Raw genomic sequence first — 20,593 nt, forward strand, 5'->3', positions numbered from 1 at the left:
CAGCTCCCCATCCACTGTAGCAGGGAGGACATCTGGGCTGATTTGGAGCTGAGAACAGATGCAGAGCCTTCTGCATGGTAGAGACAACAAGAATTGGCTTTTTGGGTGCATATGCCTCCATTTAGCCTCCTAAAGAAAGTAACCCTGAAATTACATTCAGAACATTTGCTAATTAAAGCTCCTGACAATGTTAATCACATTATGCTGATGTGCCATATGGACCATTTAAAAATTGGAAATGCTTGAAATAAATTGTTATTAAAAATGTTGTTTAATAAAACATGTCTTCAGAGTTTCTTTATTTAGTATGTTAACTCTCTGGATAGTCTAGACGGGAGGGGGGATACTTGGCAGCACCGTTCCAAGTACCGTGCACTTTGGGAGTAATCGCACAATTGGTTTTCCTGCATTCTAGTGTCAGGTCTGCCTATGTGAGGTTGCTTTCACCGTATGAAACTATAACAGCACATGAACCTGTTGCCATGGGTTACTGCTTGCGTATTTCCAAAATCATTTACTCTGCAATCAATATAAGGTCTGAATAATTTTTTAAAAATTACATTACATATAAATTACATTGTTTTTTTAAAATACTGTATTGAACTATGTACCTTCACCTCCTAGTGAGTCCTTAAGCAGAATGTATATGTTCTTACAGCATGTGTTTTATTTATATCGTATATAACTCAATGTAGAACCAAAAGAGGAAGGAAATTTATGAAGACTACACCACAGAAGAGTTGGGGGAGGGAGAATGAAAGGAAGAAAAGCTATTATCTTCTGCCTGTGGCGTTTTTGATCAAGCAAATACAAGGCACTGAAATCCATGGTGGGATTGGGTTTTGGTGGTTTGTTTAGGGTTGGGGGCTTTTTTTCCCCCTTTTCTCTCAGTATAAGAGGTTCAATAGAGTGCCTGAGTTTTGAAAAGTCATGGAGGGGAAACTCGTTAGTGTGATTGAGATGATGAGCACATTTGCAAAAACGAAGTGTGAGCTGTGCATCCTGTTTGGTAACAAGGAAGCGGTAAAGTTCTGCCAGCCACTTGCTTCGTTGACACGTCTGATACAGCTGTAGAAATACAAAATAGAAGCCCATCGTTTTTCATTAGTGTACACCAGCTTGCTTTGTTGTAAGAAATACTTCGGACTGCACCTGTGCGGTTTATAAAGGATGGTGAAAGAATGGATACCCCTTATTCTGCATTGAGCACTTGGATTTTGTTCCCAGTTTAGGATAAGAAGATGGAGATTTATCCTCCTGTTTTTTCCCTTTTCTTTTACTAGTACCTCCTAAGCCTGTCCATCTCAAACCTGGGCAGGAAAGAATTCCTCCTGCACCTTCTCGGCCTTTGCCAGCTGATCCCAAGTCATCGAGGAGCTTAGCACCTGGAGAGGAGGAAATACCAATATCAGCAGGAGTCAACACGCTCATTGAGAAATTTGAAAGTATTAGGTAAATATGGCTTTGCGAGATCTGCTCTACTCTCCCTTTTCTGCATTTTTAATTTAGAATATAACAATAGAAAACTTTAATTGTAATTGTCACGTTAGAAACTTCTCAGGATGTTTTCTACTGAAAGTGCAAAACTTGACTGACTACACAATGATTTTTTTTTTATATATATATATATAAAAGCATGTATTTAAGTGACTTTTATTTTGTAGCATACAGTTGTTCTTTAAGAGCTTAAGACCTGCTGAATTTGGTAAGTGTTCTACCAGAAACAAGTGGCACAGAGTCTGCTTTCAGTAAGTTGATTTGATGTCAGGATTGGGTTTTGCATTATAGGAACTTGATTATTGTGATATAAAATAATTGAGTTTTCTGTCTAAGATTCAGTAAATGTCACACGTACTGTTAGCTTGCTTCTTGGAGGCAGGGGAGAGTTAAATCACAATGTACTGTGAAACAACATCATGTAGAACAGCATTTCCTCTGAAACTTTATATATGAGAGACATTAAATAGGATGAAATATGTGTATTTTGCTGTAAAACCAGCTTGTTTTACAAACACATGAAAACTCTCTCTGAAGATCAAATCTGCCTGATGGAGCTAAGTGATTTCTTCAGTAAAGAGGGAGATGGAGACAGAGATGCCATACTGTGCCTTGGAGTGTTTTATCACCTGGGTGAATCTGGTAGAGTGTCTTTTGAAAAGAAAAAGTAGTACCTTGTGCTTCAAAAACATCCTCTCTCTGGCAGAAAATGCCTTGCCCCAAAGGCTTTGTTCTGTTGAAGAACGTGAGTTCCTGTTCAATTGAACCCACAACCAAATGCTTCTTTTAAAAGATGATTCCTCCCTCCCCAAACCTTCAGACCAAATTGTTCCTGAACGTGGGGCAACGTGGGGAGTATTAAAGGCCCAGGATTCTAGCGATGCCATTTCAGTAAAACCTATGGCTAAGGATGGTGTGTTTTTATCAGAAATTGTTGGGTGAATATTATTATAGCAAAATGCACACACTTGCCTCCTAGGATTGTCAGGGGCTGCAAGAAATACAGCTTGAATCAAATGATAATCAGGCCCTCTCCCTTTTGGGGCACTCTTGAAACCTCTGAATGTTAATATGAATGACAGTGGTGCTTTCTCTTCACCTGCAGGCAACCTGTACATATTCTTCAAAGAAATCAGCTAAATTTAGCTCTTAAGATGGAACCTGGCCTGGACTCATCCAAACAACTGAGCTCATGTGACTGTGACATGGTGGCTTCCAGTGGCTCTTCCACAAACGAAAAAAGTGAACCAGATGAAAACGAGCCAGACATACCATGCAGTGCAGATCTATCTACCACAGACATAATGAAAATTAAAGAGCTAAGCATAGGTGATAACAAAAGCCATGGTGACTGTACTCCTGTGACTGTGAGCAAAGAGCCCTCTGGAGAGCTTGGCAATAAAGACTCAACTGCAGAACTGAACGGTAATGGTAAAATTCCCAACAGAGACAGTGGCATTGACAGTCCTTCTTGTAGCGTTGCAGGGGAAACTTTCCCCAGTGAAGAAGGTGCAGAGCAGAAGAAGCCCAGCGTGGCTGGGAACCCAGGGGAGATGGAACCTGACAAAAAGGGTACCAAACCTTCCTCTGCGGAGCAGAAGAGAGACTCCACACAGGATGAAGACAGTGACATTGATGAAGGAAGCAGCGAGGAGCAAGAGACAGCAGAAGTGCCGAAGTTAGAGTATTTGGATGTAAACAAGGTAAGGTAGTTTGTTCATTGCTATTAAGTGCTCTGAAACCAGTTCCTGACTCTGGCCGGAGAACCCTTGCATCACTTTCATATGTTGTTTGGGCTTTTTGTTTGTTTGGTTTTACGTCAAAGGATCATAACAGCCATTGTAATTTCCTGCTTGATGCAGGTCATAACTTGTTCCTGACCTAGATAGTATCTTCTAGAAAGGTTCCCAATCTTGGTTTAAAAGGTTTCATGTAAGATAATCCATCACAGCCAGAGGTAAGTTGTTAACAGTTAAGTGCTTTTGTAGGTAAAGACCCACACCTTGTGTTTCTCATTTAGGTTTGTCTAGGTTCAGCTTCTAGTTTTTAGATCACGTTGTTTTCAGTGGAGCTCAATGATATGTGGAGGGCTAATTGGATAGTGCATCTTTCAGGGTCAGGGTCTTGCATCCTAGTAGGACATGGCTGATGGAAATCTCTTCTTACAGTAACGTTGGTTTGTGGGGTTTTGGAGTTGGGGTTTTTTTGTTTTTTTCACAAAGCCTGTGGTTCTATTGGTGTGACTACTTCTTCAGTGCAAAGAAGTTGTTCTGAGGGTAGTTATATCAAATTACACTTCAGGAAACTGTAGCTAGAAGAGATTTTCCTTCAGTCCAGAGTAATGTAGTCCAGGCTGTTGTGTATTTGCTGCAGCTGTATGAGATTAATGACAGATTCCTTTGATTAGTTGTTTATCAAGGCAGTTATTTTTAGAAATAGTGATGATAGAAGGGGTTACATTTTTCCAGAAAAAGAAAACAGAAGATGCTTTGAGCAAAATGTCTGCAAAATATTCCACTTTTGGTTGGGTGGAGATTTTGTTTGTGTTTGGGGGTGGTTTTGTTTGTTTGTTTTTTTCTTCCCTGCTCAGCCATTGTGACAGTAAAGTTAATATACTAGATTTTTGTTTTTTTAAAGAATATGATGAGCACTAGCAACTAATGAATGGTAGCTAGTGAACTGCAGCATTAGCACCTCAGTTTGTGCAAATCAGGTGGTTCTGTTGAAATCACCAACTGTATCCCAGTTTATGTATGTCAAGAGCTCTTGTCCCTTAGGAAGCGTGGCAGTTAAAACTCATTCAGTAGCTTCTGGATCAAATTGGCCAGTGACCGTTGAAGAGCGATAAAAATTGCATGCAGGTCTGTGGTGTGCAAGAAGTTCTGTCTCTCAGAGCTGGCAAATTTCAGAGTACAGTTAATGATCTGGGGTGTCTCCTTTTTTCCCAAGAATAGAAGACAGTCTGATGAGGCAAACATACCTACAGGAAGGCATGAAAAAGCCCCAGACTTTCTCTCATGAGTACCGTTCTTCGTGCTGCTTTATCTCAAGCTGGTGTGACGGGACTCGCCTTCCATTCAAGTCATTCAGATGCTGCCCTTGTAGTCTGGGACTTTCCAATACTTCGTTGCCATGCTGCTCCTTCTGCAAATTCAGTGAATGTCAAACCTGCCAGGTGCTAGCGCGAGGTTAGTCAGAGGGCAGTAGAAAGGACCCAGCAGAGTAGGAAGCGGTAAGGGCTGTGTGAACCAGGTCTGCTTCTGTAGATGGGGAGGATGTGATCTCGTTTGCCTCCCTGCGAGTCTGCAGTCCCACCTGGCAGCTGGTGCGGATTCAGGAGGAGGAACCCGTTGGCCTGTCCCACCTCCATGAGGGCCAGGGAGGACACCTTTGCCTTGGCACTGCATACGTCAGACGTGACTGCCTGGGCATGGAAGGCTGCGGTGCAGATTGCCTTGGGCTTGCACAGGAGGCATGGCCGTATGAGCCAGGGGCTCCAGCAGGACTGCAGGGTCTGTACTGCCAAAGGAGACCTCTGTCTTTCATCTTGTATGCAAGAATTTACTGTGGGGATCCACAGGAAACATCTTGGAGATAGAGACTCCAATTAACATCTATCTATTAGCACCTATTAACACAACATCTAATGCATCCATTGACATCTGGTATCTCCTCAGCAGTCTGCAGTGAAAGCTTGTTTACATCTCACATGGGCAGTGTCACCATCATGGTGCAAGGCTTCTCACCTGCTGCTGTTGGTTTTCCCTCGTGTGTGTTTATGCATACATGCACACACTGTGAAATACTTTAATTATTTTGTATTCATAATATATATGTATATGCATGTGTGCAACTGAAATGTTATTTAAAAGTTTGTTCATTAGTTGCAACATGCCAGCAAGAAAATAATGCATTAAATTAAAAAACCTTTAATCCGGTAATTAAATTTACTGTTTGGACTAGGAATGCAGTATCAAACCAATTGTGGCAAACCCAAGTGGAAGACTTTACCACATGATTAAGAAGTGCTTTGCTGACAAATATCAATGTTTTGTAAGACGTAAGAGTTTTGATGGCTGTTTTTAAGTCTTGTTCCTTAGGTTAAGTATCCATATAGTAGGAAATAATGCTGATAAAACACAGAGTTATGAGGTCATAGTTCTTTGTAGCATGCTTGGTGAATTTATAAGAGAGAGATCTCTAGAGGAAGATTTTTTTTTTCTGTTTTCTTGTGTTACTCTTCTTCCTGAAGTGCATTTATGTGATGCGCTTCAGGTTCTCCCTTGCATTTTGAGTTGATTTCACTTTCTAAAAGGCAGTTTTGATGCTGACCAAGCTACACCAAGTTAGCTTGTTTTTACAGCCACATCCAGAGGGAAGGCTTAGAGAGATGCTGCCTCTTCTGTAGTGTAAGGATTGTGCCCTCTTCTGGAGATGTGGTGTGTGAAGCCAACTTGTATTAGGTGACCACATCATCCTCCCACTCTCCCCTTTCATTCTGTTGCAGATTTGGGGCACTGTGGACTAAAGGTTAGGGTAAAGGGCCATAGCTTCCAGAAGGGAGAGCCAGTGTAATTCGAAGTTGACTTGTTCAGTGTTTATTCTTAGGCTGGAAGTTCACATCACCTTGACAAAACTGGTAATTTACCAGAAAACAAGGTACCTGCCCCACTGGAAGGAAGAAAGGAGAGTTCAGTCGGCACCAGCTGCTGGCTTGATTGCGGGGGAGACCCCAACTCCTCCAGAAAGCTTTGTGTCAGGAGCCAGTGTCTTTTTCCTGCTTCCCCCTTCCTACCCTTAGTACCAGGCTTTGCAGCTGCAAGACAGAGGTAATCGGCACTCTCACTGAATATGCAAGTTTCCAGAAAGCTTTGTTATAGCTGGAGGAGGATGCGTAAGAAGTACAGCCGCAGGATGATTTAATGATGGCTCAGTAACTCCTAGGATATCAAGTTAAGTGAAGCTCATGAATAAACATAACTGGGGGGGGGGGGAGTGGGGAAGATATTTGCTTTTTTCTCATCTAATTTTCTACTTCAGATATCTCTCCATCCACCACCTGAGCTTTCACACATCCCATGGCTGGTGAAGTAACATTGCCTGATATATGACTCGTATTGTTTTATTTAGTCTAGGTTTAGCTCTGCAGTGTGGTGTGGCTTCTTTTGGGAGTCTGCAGCACAGCCTAACAGGCCTCGCTATTAGCACAAAATTATTGGAATATGTTTTAAAATCTCAGGAGTGACTTACTGGGATTTCCAGTTATTCTTTATCAAAATGAAAATGAACAAGGGGAGCTTATTAGTTTTGATAATCTCTCAGAAAACATCAGGAGCTCCAGGAACTGAAGCATGTTAGCCTTGATGTTTATGAAAAAATGAAATTACATAAAAGTGAGACTGAAGGGCTGTCATGCTCTGTAGTCATATACCCAAGGCTTCTGCCGACTGCCTGGGAGCAGCGGAGTAATGCTTCTAAGATGGCTAACACTACGTCATATCTCTTTGTTTAGATATTTTTCACTAAGAGTTATATGTGCTCATTAGTAATCACCAAAAAATGCCTTTCTCCATCTGTCCTGCTTCCTGCTGTGTAAAATAGTAATAATGAAGTCCCACGTGGGCCTCATACACACTGACACACACTTCCATTCTGCCTGTACGTGGCTGGAGTTTCATTTCGGATTTCATTGTACAGTTTGTATTGGAAAATTTGGCCTGCAGTCCTGCAAGTCAGACCTTTGCATAAGATTATCTCCATGGATATTCTGAAAAAAATTTGCATAGGTCAATGTTTTAGTTACAATGCTGGTTAAGAAATATCAGATACGTTCTCATCATCTTTTTTTTTTTTTTTTTTTATTCTAAGGAAAGTGAGATCTCAATACAACAAAGAAGACGACCAAGCATAGGATAAGTTTTCCGTATTGTTTTCAGCATTTTTGAGTAGGAAGTTGTCTATAATCTTTCTGGGACTTTCTGTGTTCTTTGTAGGGGTGACTGGTGGGGTTTTAAAGCATAACCATATATGATTTTAACCTAAGCCACTCCCAGGAGCTTTCTTGCAAGATTGACTGAAAGCCCCTTGTGGTAGGGATGCTAACTGAATATGGTTGCACGCAACCAGTTGTATGAAAAAGGGTTGCTGCGGGATATTGGCCAAGTTTTCTCATATCAAGCCTTTTTTTTTTTTTTTTACTTTAAATTTTCATTTAAACAGTCTTTGCATCCGTGAATTTGTGGCCCAAGTGTGCTCAGCGGGTGCCCAACTGGGTCGGTGAGTGGGTTCGCAGGAAGCAGTGATGCACTTGTGGCCACTTCATTGCACAAATCAGCTCAGCACGTGCCGTTCCCCAATTTGTATGTGTGATTGGGGTATTTGAGGTGCAAATGCATTCAGGCGTGAATCTGACCTTTATGAGAAGCTGGTTCTGTTTGGTTTTAGGCTGGTGTTTCCTTTTTTTTTAATAAGTTTTATGGACAGTTACAGCTGGAAATGAATTTTTGAACCTTCCACAAAGAAGTGAAAGAGCATCATGTGACTGCTGCTTCAAACACTGGAGTGAGCTTCCTGTGTCATGAAGTCAACACCTACTGCTTCTCTTTTCTCCTCTTTCTTGTCACACACACACCCACACACACACCCCCATGCTGTTTTAATGAGACTCTGCAGTAGATGTACAGTTGTAATGTATGACTGTGGAGGACAGTCGTAACATGCCCTGGCCACACCAAGCAGTCAGTCAGCAAGCGCGTTGGGCAAAGCAAAATACAATCCGCAAATTTGCAAATTTGTTTTACTTTTCCTTTAGAAACATAGACTGTGAAATATCTCCTTCATAGTGAAATGAAGTATGGCTCAGGCTGTGTTAAAGCTGTCCTGCCATGGCACAACATAAGGTTAGAAGAACAGGACTGCCTCAAGTTTAATTAATCTACTTTTTCATTTTAAATGTTACATCCTTTGAAAAGCAAATATGTTGCAAATTAGTCTGAAAAACATGCCTATCTGCCTGTAGCAGAGACAGCAACTGAAGATAGAGTTGTTCTTTAAAACTGAGCTCAAGCTGAGTCTGTTCAGCCGTTGTTTGGTATTTAAGCAGATGTCAGCAAGTTTTTTGGAAATATAAACTGAATTGCAGATGGTGAAGGTCAGGAGGTTAAAAAGTGCCTGCGCTATGTAAAGATTCACTTCTGAGAACAAATGTATTTGGTTGGAAATAATTATTTTTCAAATTCTGAATTCAAACAAATCGAAGGATGCTCTTTGGCAACTAGTGTGCCAACTTATTGTGTCAGTGTCTTTCATTAGGGTGCTCTTCTGTGCCCAGCAAAACTGGCAGATAAATTCTTTCTCAGTGAGAGGTCCTCGTAGTTACTGGATTTGAATGGCCAGCAATACATTTCATTATAAGCTGTAATATGTTGTATTTTCTTGTAACAAGTTCAACCTTTGTTGTGCTGTGATTTTTTTTCTCTCTCCCCCTAAATATTAATATATATCACATGAATGAATGGAGCAGGATGTTGTGTAGCCTGTTAGAATAGCTTAAAAGAGTATTTGAGTAGTGGGGTAGGCAGAGTACATGTCAAAACTTTATTCATGGCGTGGTTGCCCATTTCCAGGTTTGTGCCTAGAAAGAGAGGGATTGCTTTAAAGCAAGACTGATGCTGTTTCAAATCCAGAAAAGCTGGATTCACATTCCTTCAGTAAATACTTATATCACGGAACTGTGGGCACTTCATGCTATGTGGTACCTCATTTCATGTAGGATAACTGTGGGTCTGGTTTGTTTGAATTCATGGCTAGGTTTGAAAAGTCTCTGAGGTCTTTCACCTGTATTGCAGTTTGCCTAAATGTGTGCGGGGGGAGTTATTTAAATTTTTCTTGTCAACTCTGTTTGGAAACAAAATAAGGTAATGTTGAAGAAGCTTAAAGGAAGCATTTAATTGATGTTTTCTAACAATTTGATGGTGGCCCACAGGGTTATATCTAGAAATGCCGGTGCCAAATGCTAGCGAGCACACAGAGATAGGTATTTGGGATGGAAAGCGCTGTTGCTGGTGAGGGGCCCAGGTGCTTCTTGAACTGGAAACAGCCCTGCATGTTTAATAGACTTCAGCTGGACTTTTACTCCATGGATTTGTCCGGTCCTTTTGTGAACCTGCGTGAAGGTTTACCGTCTGCAGTGATGTGTTGCTTGAGGAAGCAGCTCTTGGTCTTGAAGCAGCACCTCAGTAATTTTATTTGATGACCTTTCGTTTTCTTATGGAAGAAATAGTGAATGACTGCACCCAGCTGATGCTCTCTGTTCTGTTAATCATTTAGACATCTTTCTAATTTCAGTTGTCTTTTTTTCCCTGGATCCAGCCCAGTAAAATTTCCCTACATTTGATCATCCTTGCTGCCCCTTTTGGACGTTTGTATTCCCAAACACAAAACAGCCAACCCTCAGTTCTGGACTGGTTTGGTTATATGTAAGCATGGTGTTTAAAGTCTAGACCCTTAACAAGGTATCTAGAGTTTGTCAGAAAGCTAAAGCCTGTATCCTAATAATTCAATTATTTTTAAGCACTTAGAAAGCAAAGAGTCTATGTAGCTTTTGGCTAAGCAGTAAATAAAGTCGGCACTTCATAAATGCATTCAGGTTTTTCATTGAGTCCTTTCTCATTTTATTTTTTTAAATGAGCTTAATGAAAGACTTCACTGAGTGACTTGGGTTATATTGCTGAAAATTTTTTCCAGGGAATTGGCTGGTGTTTAAAGCTGCACAGAAATCTTAGAAATATGCCATAGAGAGTAATGCTGTGCTGGCCAGGGAGAGAAATCTGTGGCCAAACAGGTCTGGTTTCTAGTTTTCTTTTTAGTCACAGGACCTGAATCCAAAAAGAAGAACAGTTGATTTACGGTCTAGTGCCTTAGTTAGCAAATAGACTAGACTTATTTCCAGATTTGCAGGATGTTTCTGGTTCTTTACAGAATACCATAATGAACTAAAGTGATGTCCTGGCCAGCCATTGACTGCATTACTGATTGCTCTTTCAGAAAATAGCTTTAAAAATGTCTGCGGAGCAAACTGATCCTTTGATGAGGGACACGGAGCAGATTCTGAAATGTGTTAACCTCCTTCACTCCAGGCTTCTCTACTGGCAGGGAATTTGGCCCACTGAGAAAAACGGAAAAGAGAACAGTTGATGCAACTTAGCTTTGTAGGTGCAGATGGATTGTATTATTTGTAACTTTTTTTTCAGTGTACAGAGCCCCAAAAGCTATTCAACATCGCAAATGAACTGCTCCATACAGAAGAAGCGTATGTTAAAAGACTCCATCTGTTGGACCAGGTAATTTGATTTTGCATAAACTCTGCTTTCTTTTCTGTGAGTAGCAGTGGTGTCTCCTGTTCATCCCCTAACCTATAGCCCAGTAGTGTGAAAACACTGTTTATTGGTGGGAGATAGAGTTTGCTTGCCGGGCTGTGTGTCATGGGTCCCAGAGGTGAGCTTTTGGCAAGAGGGTTCCCTGAGCTGGAACCCGAGAATGTTGGAAATGTTAGAATGTTGGAAAGAGGAACGGGAAAGCAGCGGCCCAAGATACAGACAGACACAATCAGCATTTGCTTCCTCCCTGAGTGTACGTGGAGAGGAAATCACAGGGACACTGAAGGCACTGAGAAATGATGAAATCTGTGATTGCTTTGTAATGTGCAAGAGGTTTGAGTTTTACTAAAATCAGGCCACATGGGTCAGCCCCGTGTTCACAGGGGATTATTTTTTTTACCCACTGTGTTTTGTAATTGTTGTCCATCATGTTTACATGTGGGGATAAAGTAAAACTGGTGTGATGAGTCTCAACTTTCTTCCACATTAACATTGAAGTGAGTCTACACAGTTCAGGCATTTCCATAATTATCTCAAAGGAAAAAAACCCCATGAATGTGCAGGAAAGTAGAAAAACCGAGGATGAGTCACATTGCTAATGAAATGCTTTTTAAAAACAAGGGGGGGAGAGACAATTGTCAGCATGCTAGAAATCTTGTTAGAAGCTGTAACGTGCAGAGCCCTCTACCCTCCGACTCTAGGACCTCTGTGGAAGACTTTCCAATGTTTGCTTTGGATAAGCAGAGACTGTTTCAAGACCTTAGAAATCTAGGGTGTGTCTTTCCCTTTTGTTCAGTACAGTGTAACTTTTCCCACAGAGAAACAAAATAATCACATGGTTTATTTTGCTTCACATAAATAGGAGTAAGTGCTCTTCAGGGACTGGTTATTCTTTGCAACTTGCACTCCCAAATAAGAGATGTCTGATCTTCTCAGTAGTTTCAATCTTTTTTGACATACCCCTAAGATTTTTCTAATTTATTACTTTGGCCCATAGTCATAAATCTAACCCTAACTGACAGTGGACTTACGTTTTGGGAACCTCCTGAAAGACCCCAAGGACTGACTACAGGAAGTCAAAAATTGTAGCTCAGTTCTAAGGCAGTTAGCTTTGTAATACTGCAATCTAAAGCCAGTGTGTCTAGGATTGTTTTTTGTAAATATATGTCGGTATTGTCTTATGCAGGTTTTTTGCACTAAGTTGTCAGAAGCAGGTATTTCATCTGAAGTGATAACGGGCATCTTTTCAAATATTTCTTCCATCTATTGTTTCCATGGACAATTTCTTCTTCCTGAGCTCAAAACAAGAATTACACAAGAATGGTGGGTAACTGTCATTACAATTATTTTAAAAATACATTTTCAAGAAACTAGAACAACCCTAAGGCCTAGTCTAATTCCAAATTTTTCATTGTTTAATACAGTAATTCACTTGTTATTTAATACATTAGTATGGAGTCTCTTAAGCATTTCTGACTACAGGAATAGACTTGAGCACTCAAAATTTCCAGAGTACATTGTGACAATTTTTTCAGTCCAAAGTATTGCCAGAGCTGTTTTCCTTACTGTATTTCCACTCTCCTGTTATTGCAGTACTGTGAAATTGCAGTACTAGAAAGGAAGGAAATTGCTTATTTTGGCCCAATAGATGAAGTATTTTGGCCCCACTGTGAAGTGTTACAAAAATGCAGTACTTCTCAAAGAAGGAAAATGCATCATCATGTCGTAGTCTAGACTTTGCATGCCATGTTGGAGACTTCATGAGAAACATCCATTTTATATTTTCTTTAATGAATTTTGTTACGGTTATATAAAATGTAATTTAATGTTAAAATGAGCATTATATCAGGCAACAAATGGAAAATCTAGACAGATAAGATAGATGACTTCCTATCTATAAATCTTCTTATGTCTGTTATGCAACTACTTCTGTTGTTGAGCACCACAGTGTTGCACAAGTTTTTACCCCAGAATTTGTTGGCCTTCTATTCTAGGAGTTAATAAATATTATTAGCTACAGTGTATTTGTACATTCTTTAAGAAAATAAGTGTAGTTTTGGGGGCTTTTTTTGGTTTGGTTTTTTTCAGTGAGTAATAAAGGTCAAATACCAATTAAAAATTTGGCAGCTGTAATAAGTTGTAGATGAGGCAGAAATACTGCAATAGGTAGAAGGATTAATTGTAAGGCAGAGCTAGGAACTTGATTTGAGATGACACACTGGCCACGAAGAGTGTCCTGCAGTGAAAAGCACAGAGAGTACTGACACTGCACCTTTCCAAGTACCCTAAATGACAAATAAAGGCCAGAGTTCACACCTCTCTTGGCTGAGTTCAGCCTTCACATAGTTCATCAATGATCAGAAGCAATAAATGAGTCTCAGCACCTTTGCACCTGACTTGCATTTGCAGGGACAGCTGTAATAAAAGGGGAGGAAGACTGGAGAGTCTGAAAGTCAGAACAGGGCAGAAGCCTATTAAATGGCTAAAGAGGGTCTAGTGCAGTCAGACTGCAAGTCACAAGTTTAGCAGGAGAGAAAAGCTGGGGGAAAAATGGCTGGCGCTCTGCCTGGCCATGAATTTGGAGGAGACAAAGATGCATGGGTACCGCCTCTCCCAGCCTATGGGGGGGTCTCTAGGCGAATGTGTGTCTGGCCCCCTGGGAATACCCAGCTGAACTGAGTGATCCCTTTGCACTAAAGTGTCTTCAGATGTTTGGCTGTGGTGGAAAAGATGATTTTTAAAAAGTAAAAGTTTCCCATGAGACTTTGGGCTGGACGGCAGAGATATATAGATGTTTCTTTAACAATGTGTAGTCAGTTTGAATCTGATCTTCACTTAAGAGAGTGGCAGTGGGGGCAGAATTATTAGCCTTTGGACGTCTAGATTAATGTTTAAGGTTTTATCTAGGGTACCGTATAGAATACTTTAAACTTAGCCTGAAATATCTTGATTGCTTATGTGTGTAAGTGCTTGTGCATGTGGAAGACAACTGTGAAAGTCTTACAGTTGTGTTTTCTCCCTGAAGATAGTGTTGATTTCCAGAGATTTCAGTACTTACCTGTGTCTTTCCCATAGGAACATCAACCCACGGCTAGGAGATATCCTACAGAAACTTGCTCCTTTTCTGAAGATGTATGGAGAATATGTAAAGAACTTCGACAGGGCAATGGACATGGTGAACACATGTATGCAGAGGTCCTCTCCATTCAAAGATGTTGTTCAGAACATACAGGTATGTTGTTAATTGACATCATGTGGCTTGGAGATGCTAATTTATTTGTGTAACTTTATTTTTTTTCCAGTGCGTGACACACAGTGTCTAGCTACAAGGTAATAGTGCTCTAATACTAAACATATACAACTGTAGTGGCAGTCCTTTCTTCTCTCTTGCTATGACACAGATTTTTCACATAGGTAGCTTTTCTCCACTCATGTATTTAAGAGGATTATCAGAAGTCACAGCAATTCTGACTGCAAACATGTCCATTTATAAACTTCTTTATTTCTCTTCCTCATTACTAATTTTAATTGCTTTTTAATAAATACATTTTCAGTCTGAGGTGGGTGTGTTTGAGTTTGGCCATGTCACTGACAGCATCTGCTGTTGGTCTGATTTTTCTGAGGCTGACGAAGTGGCACGCAGCTCCCAAGGATCACAGCTCTGCAGGAGGATGCTCAGCGTGGGTTTTCATGTGTTTTCTCTTAATTATAGAAAAAGCTGTGTGAGGAGGGGGGAAGAGCTCTGCTTATGCTAGTGTATCAGTAAGACTTCTCTCTCCCCCTCAGGCCCTGGGCCAGCTAAAGGGATGCACCAGGCTCCAGCACACTTGCAAGCATCCCTCCACTGGTGCTGGGAAAGCAGATACCGTCCTTTGGGAGGGGAGAGCTGGCAGGGAGTGGGTTAAGCTGAGGAGGGAGCTCAGCTGCCTGCCCTAAATGGGAGGATTGTGGCTGGGCCAGCTGTTGGAATCAAGTAATCCCCCAGCAAGCTGGGAAGGGAGAGGCCCTTTTCAGAGAGTCAGGGCTGTGGGCTGCCCAGTGACTCAGACAGAAGCTTGGAGAAACAGGAACTGGGGAATGTCCTCTCCTACCAGGCTGTCACTCCACGTGGCCTTTTCTTAACCTTTTTCTGTCTGAACGCAGCCTGCTCTCACCAAGGTTCTGTGCAGCAAACACTGTAAAAAAAAAAAGCACACAGGCGTTTTGCTGTCCTCCGTTTGTGCCAAGGCACTGACATGGATATCTGAAGTGAAAATCAGTTTGTGACTGTTTTCCCTGCAGTACAGGCATCTGCCCACCCTAAAATTCATCTGTCTCTTCTTACCACCAAGCTACCAACACAAACAATTTGTGTTAGCTGTCAGTCTGCAAAACTGGTCTGCAGCTGTCCGAGACCATGAGTATTTCTGCTGAGCAGAACTTTGACAGGCACTATGAACACAGGCAATGCATATATGAGAATTCTGAAGTCTATTGATAACAGTAGGTTATTTTAGCGGCAACATCACAGCACCTTTTGTTTCTGTCGATGACCATAGCTGCAGTAGGCAAAGATTTGACCCAGTATACTTAGTCCACTCATCTGAGCTCTCTCTGTGCTATCAAAAGCCACAGTTACTTTACAAAACACCAGTCTGTTGTGATCCTGCAGTAACGCACTGTCCACCTGACAGCTGTTAATGGAATAGTTATATAGCTTAAGGCATTAACAATTATTAATTATGCTAAACTATGGAAAACAGAAAACAAAAATCAAATGGTACTTATATCTGAATGACTGTGACTTACCAAGTTTACTTTAGCTGACCTTGAAGATCAACATACTTTCTGTACAGTTCACATGCACCTACTGGGGCCAACACTTGATAGCTGGTGAGTTTATTATGACTTTTGTTTTGTCAGCTTTCTCCTTATGCCATCACATAAGTGCTTTTTAATATATATTTCTGTGGTTTGAATTGCCACATGAATTAAACACAGAATAAACATTTATCCGTCCTCTAGTAAAGTAATTTGAATTGCAGTGTAAACTCTGTAAACTTCTAAAATTGCATAACATTAAATTTTCCCTATTTGGAACCATTTGTCACTGCTGACTTTTTAGAGAGGATACACTTGGCAAGTGAAGATAACTTACGTGAGCCTTGAAGTGACTTCCTCCTCTGCTTCCCTATTGCTGTTCAGTGTTAAGGTTCATCCTATTGCAGGAATAAAAAGACAATGGAGATGGTTATAATAAGTGGATTTGGGATTATAAACCAAGCACTAATATGCAGCAGTGTAGTTTTGTGCTCCTTTTAGTTCTTCCTGGAATCTCTGATTCTTTCCATCCCAGTTGTATTTTCTGGGAGATGTGGTGCTGTAAAACTCTTGAGAGATAATAAATTCACTTCATCTCCTATAAACAGAGATATTGTTCATCCTGCTACACTATGACAAGATATTTTTTAAAGCAAATTTAGGTCTTTGAATTTCTGGAAGGATAGATAATATTTTTCTATCAGACATTCATCTCATTATCTCCAGGCTTTGCTTTAGTAATCAGGTGAGTCAGCAGTGTGTGGTGGGCTGTAATAGTTGTGAAGAAAATTACAAGTACCTGAAACAAGCACCTTTCTCTGAGAAAAGCATACTGAAATTAATGTGGGTTTTGAGGGGTTGTTTACACTAGAACAGACCAAGATGTGGCATTGGTGAGCTGATGTAAAAATAATGCTACGGAGAAGAGCACGTGTGTGTATATGTGGTTAACATGCTGATGTGGGGATTCAGGAGTCAGATTACATCGCTAACAGAAACTTCCTGTGTGCTTTAAAACAAGTTACTTAATCTTACTGTGTTTCTCATTTCTCCTCCCCTCTTTTAAATAGAAATATCCCTTCACTTGATAGGGATCCTATGAAAATAAGTACACTGCAACACTCAGTACCATTGCAAGCAGAGCAGATCAGTGCCTTATTGCGTAATATTTACTGTATTCAGTCTCAAACCTACCCCCTTCCTTGGACAAGTCAAAAAAAAAAAGAAGAGAATTTGAGGCAGCTCCTTCTTCAGAGGTGGTGTGTAGGCAGTGTATCTGCTGCTCGTACAGTAAGCTCTAGCAAGCAATATATCCCTGTGGGGTTTCTGATTTTATATAGTCTTTGGGGGAAGCATGCTGCACAGGGCCGCGGATGGGAAGATCTTTTCTGAGCCTGTGAAGAAACACGCAAAATCTAAAAGAAGATTGCTGCGTATCTGCAGAAAATGCCAGACATGGGACAAAGGTTCAAGTGAAACCTGTCAGCTCCCACACCTGCTTGAGGGTAGGAAGGCTCTACGGAGGGATCTGGACAGGCTGGATTGACAGGCCGAGGCCAATTGTATGAGGTTCAACAAGGCTCAGCGCTGGGTCTTGCACTTGGGTCACAACAACCCCATGCAGCGCTACAGGCTTGGGGAAGAACGGCTGGAAAGCTGCCCGGCACAAAAGGACCTGGGGGTGTTGGTCAACAGCCGGCCGAATATGAGCCAGCAGTGTGCCCAGGTGGCCAGGAAGGCCAACGGCACCCTGGCCTGTATCAGAGCTAGTGTGGCCAGCAGGACTAGGGCAGTGATCGTCCCCCTGTACTCGGCACTGGTGAGGCCGCACCTCGAGTCCCGTGTTCAGTTTTGGGCCCCTCGCTACAGGAAAGAATTGAGGTGCTGGAGCGTGTCCAGACAAGGGCAAGGAAGCTGGTGAAGGACCTAGAGAACAAGTCCTGTGAGGAGCAGCTGAGGGAACTGGCGTTGTTCAGCCTGGAGAAAAGGAGGCTGAGGGGAGACCTTATCGCTCTCTACAACTACCTGAAAGGAGGCTGTAGTGAGGGGAGGGTCAGTCTCTTCTCCCAAGTGACAGTGAGAGGCCTCAATTTGTGCCAGATTGGATATTAGGAAAAATTTCTTCACCGAAAGCGTTGTCAAAGCATTGGAACAGGCTGCCCAGAGAAGTGGTTAAGTCGCCATCCCTGGAGGCATTTCAAAGATGTGTAAATGTGGTGCTTAGGGACATGGTTTAGTGGTGGGCTTGGCAGTGTTGGATTTACAGTTGGACTCGATGATCCTAAGGGTCTTTTCCAACCTAAATGAGTCTATAATTCTGTGATAGCTTGAGAAGTTGTTTTATGCACCCCTAATTGTATGCGAATGCTCATTTTTCATTGCTGTTTAACACCAAAGGCAGGAACAAAATCAAACCCTTCTGTGCTTGTTTTCTCTCCATTATAGAAACAGGAGGTGTGTGGAAACCTGACATTACAGCATCACATGCTTGAACCAGTGCAAAGGATTCCTCGTTATGAGCTTCTCCTAAAGGACTATTTAAAGAAACTTCCAGAAGAGTCTCCAGACAGGAAAGATGCTGAAAGTACATGTAAACTCCTCTCTGTCTAATGAGCACAATAAGATCTTGTACAGTTTTTTCTTCACATGTTCAAATACTTTCAACTAGGGCTATGGAGATTTGAATCAAATTATTGCATAGCACAAAGGGATTTTGAATGCTCTTAGAGTAGGGAAGAAAAGGGTTGATACATCAGCTCTAGGAATGAAGAGAGCTTTGGCAAATGAACAATAGCAAAATGTTGAAGTTTGTAATGGTAGAACATCTGGCATTTTAATTTAATCCATTGTATGGCCAAGGACAAATACAGGAGGACATCCTTGCAATAGCCAGAGGAAGAAAGTAAGAATGGTCTTAAATGTGCATGCTTCCCTAAGAAATCAGGTTAGGCTCCGTTAACACAAAGAAACAGGAGACATGGACTTCTGTTGGTTTCTAGGAGTTTGTGATCCTGACCAAAACTGGATTCATGTTACCATAAGCACACAAGCCCTGTTTTAGGAGAACACTGTTACAAACATGCTTGTGAAGGCTTAAGTGAGACTTAAGTTAACCTTTAGTAGGTTGATTCCTAGAAAGTGAGGTTTTTTGTCACTATGTGCTTTGACTCACCTAGACTTTCAGGAGAGAAAGATTAAACATTTAGATGCCCATGGACCAGCTGAACATGCAGAAGTGCTTGTGTCTATAACTGCTTAGAAGCATTCCTTTTACTTTATGGAAGGAAAAAGTACAGTCCTTTCGTTTGCAACAACAATTTTGCAGGAAAAACACTAATCAGGGAGGTGAAAAAAAACCCCAAAGTGCTATTAACAGATACAATCCAGAGAATGCGTAACTGTTGCTACCTTTATTGCAGAATCACTGGAGCTCATATCTACAGCAGCAAACCATTCAAATGCAGCCATCCGAAAGATGGTGAGTAGAAATTGCATAATGGAATTGTAATCTGACTGAAACACTTGGTTGAACCAGTGGTCCCCCATTGCAGTAGGCTCAGGAAAGTGGGCTGGGGAGAAATTTCAAATACAGTGAGTCAGGCTTTAAATATCAGTTGGATATCTGAGTTCTCTTTATCATAAATGATCCTATTGCAGTTACCATGGGTTGTTGGGCCTAAATTTCACTTTCCTTGTTCTTAAGGACCCAATGAGTTGAAAAAGGAGGTCTTCATAAAACTCATTATTTGCTTTTCATTGAAAATTGTTGAACGTATTCCAACTAGGTCCATTCATAAGGGGTCTTTGCAGATTTTCACGCTGTTTTTTAGTCCTACAGGTCTTTACCAGACTGGAGGTTGTTTTGGTTTGATTTTGGCTCATCTTAAATGCACAGAGTATGCATTTAGCATGTGTCAGTAGCTTTGGTAAGCTATACTTCTAAATCTGGGCAGTTTGAGACCATGGAGATTTTGAGCATTAACACATGCTTTACATACAGAACAGCCAGTGCATTACCATTAAAGTAAATGGACTTTATAGTTACAGATGTTATCCCTTCTGTGCACCCAAGTCCCTCAGGAGCTTTTGTATCTAATAGATCTGAAATGCTGTGTATCCAGCCTAGCACTCATTGACCATTTGTGGGCACAAGGTTTACGTCTCCTTCCGTATCAGACCCTTACTTCCTTCTAGCTGGTAGGGACACCGTGAGACCATGTTTCCTGTGGCTGCTACAGGGAAGTAACCAACTGATGTCTGTGTATTTTCAGTACGTCTCAGTGAAAACCAGTTTTGAAACCATCTGTTTCTATTTGAGTCTAGTGTATTCTCTTGATAAGGATATATTTTGGTGGAAATCTTTCTGGTTTGAGCCTTGAAAAAGCCTTGAGCCAACTGTTTTGCTGGGGACTGTGTACAGTATCTCCACAGACAGCAGGAGTATGAAGCCACCATCTAGTTGCTTTGTGTTGGGTGCTTTTTCTGTTGGTACACAACAACATGTTAGAAAAGGCTGCTATAATAATTTTGCACCCACTGTTTATTGCTGATAAGAACCTGAAGCCTCTAATCAGGCCTTCTTATTGCACTGAATTCTTCTGTAATTAATAGGTTTTGCCTGAGCAGATACTCGAAGGAAAAATATCCGAGTAAGAATTTCAGGTTTGACCTCGTGGTTTCCCAACTCGGACGTCCCAGCAGAAAGTGCCTTGGGTGTGCTGGGGCAGTCGGTGAGGGTCGGTGGGGAGCAATGCAGTGCGAGAGCAGCACTGTCCTGCATGTGCGCCTCTGCAGAGCCCTGTGGGATGGCGCAAATGGCTGGGTGAGGTCAGAGCCAAGCCGAAAGAAAAGCAAGGGCTGTAGCAGTATCTCCAAAAGTTAGTGGAGGTTTGAATTAATTGTTGGATGCTTCCTCCTGT

At 41.5% G+C, this 20,593-nt stretch overlaps 1 protein-coding gene across 8 annotated transcripts in view; it reads left to right on the forward strand.

The window, feature by feature from the left end:
• The window catches only part of FGD3 (FYVE, RhoGEF and PH domain containing 3), a 114,051-nt gene that overhangs the window by 67,034 nt on the left and 26,424 nt on the right, over window positions 1–20,593 (forward strand). For 7 of the 8 annotated variants that reach the window (XM_049826279.1, XM_049826281.1, XM_049826285.1 and 4 more), the window contains 7 exons: window positions 1,284–1,452; window positions 2,603–3,200; window positions 10,749–10,838; window positions 12,061–12,197; window positions 13,950–14,106; window positions 18,120–18,258; window positions 19,094–19,152. In XM_049826279.1, coding sequence (XP_049682236.1) covers window positions 1,284–1,452; window positions 2,603–3,200; window positions 10,749–10,838; window positions 12,061–12,197; window positions 13,950–14,106; window positions 18,120–18,258; window positions 19,094–19,152 — 1,349 coding nt within the window. Of the gene's footprint in view, window positions 1–997; window positions 1,130–1,283; window positions 1,453–2,602; window positions 3,201–10,748; window positions 10,839–12,060; window positions 12,198–13,949; window positions 14,107–18,119; window positions 18,259–19,093; window positions 19,153–20,593 lie in introns of those variants that run through there. The other variant, XM_049826286.1, reaches the window with a different exon arrangement.

Source organism: Accipiter gentilis, chromosome 23 (genome assembly GCF_929443795.1).
Source record: "Accipiter gentilis chromosome 23, bAccGen1.1, whole genome shotgun sequence".
NCBI lineage: Eukaryota > Metazoa > Chordata > Aves > Accipitriformes > Accipitridae > Astur > Astur gentilis.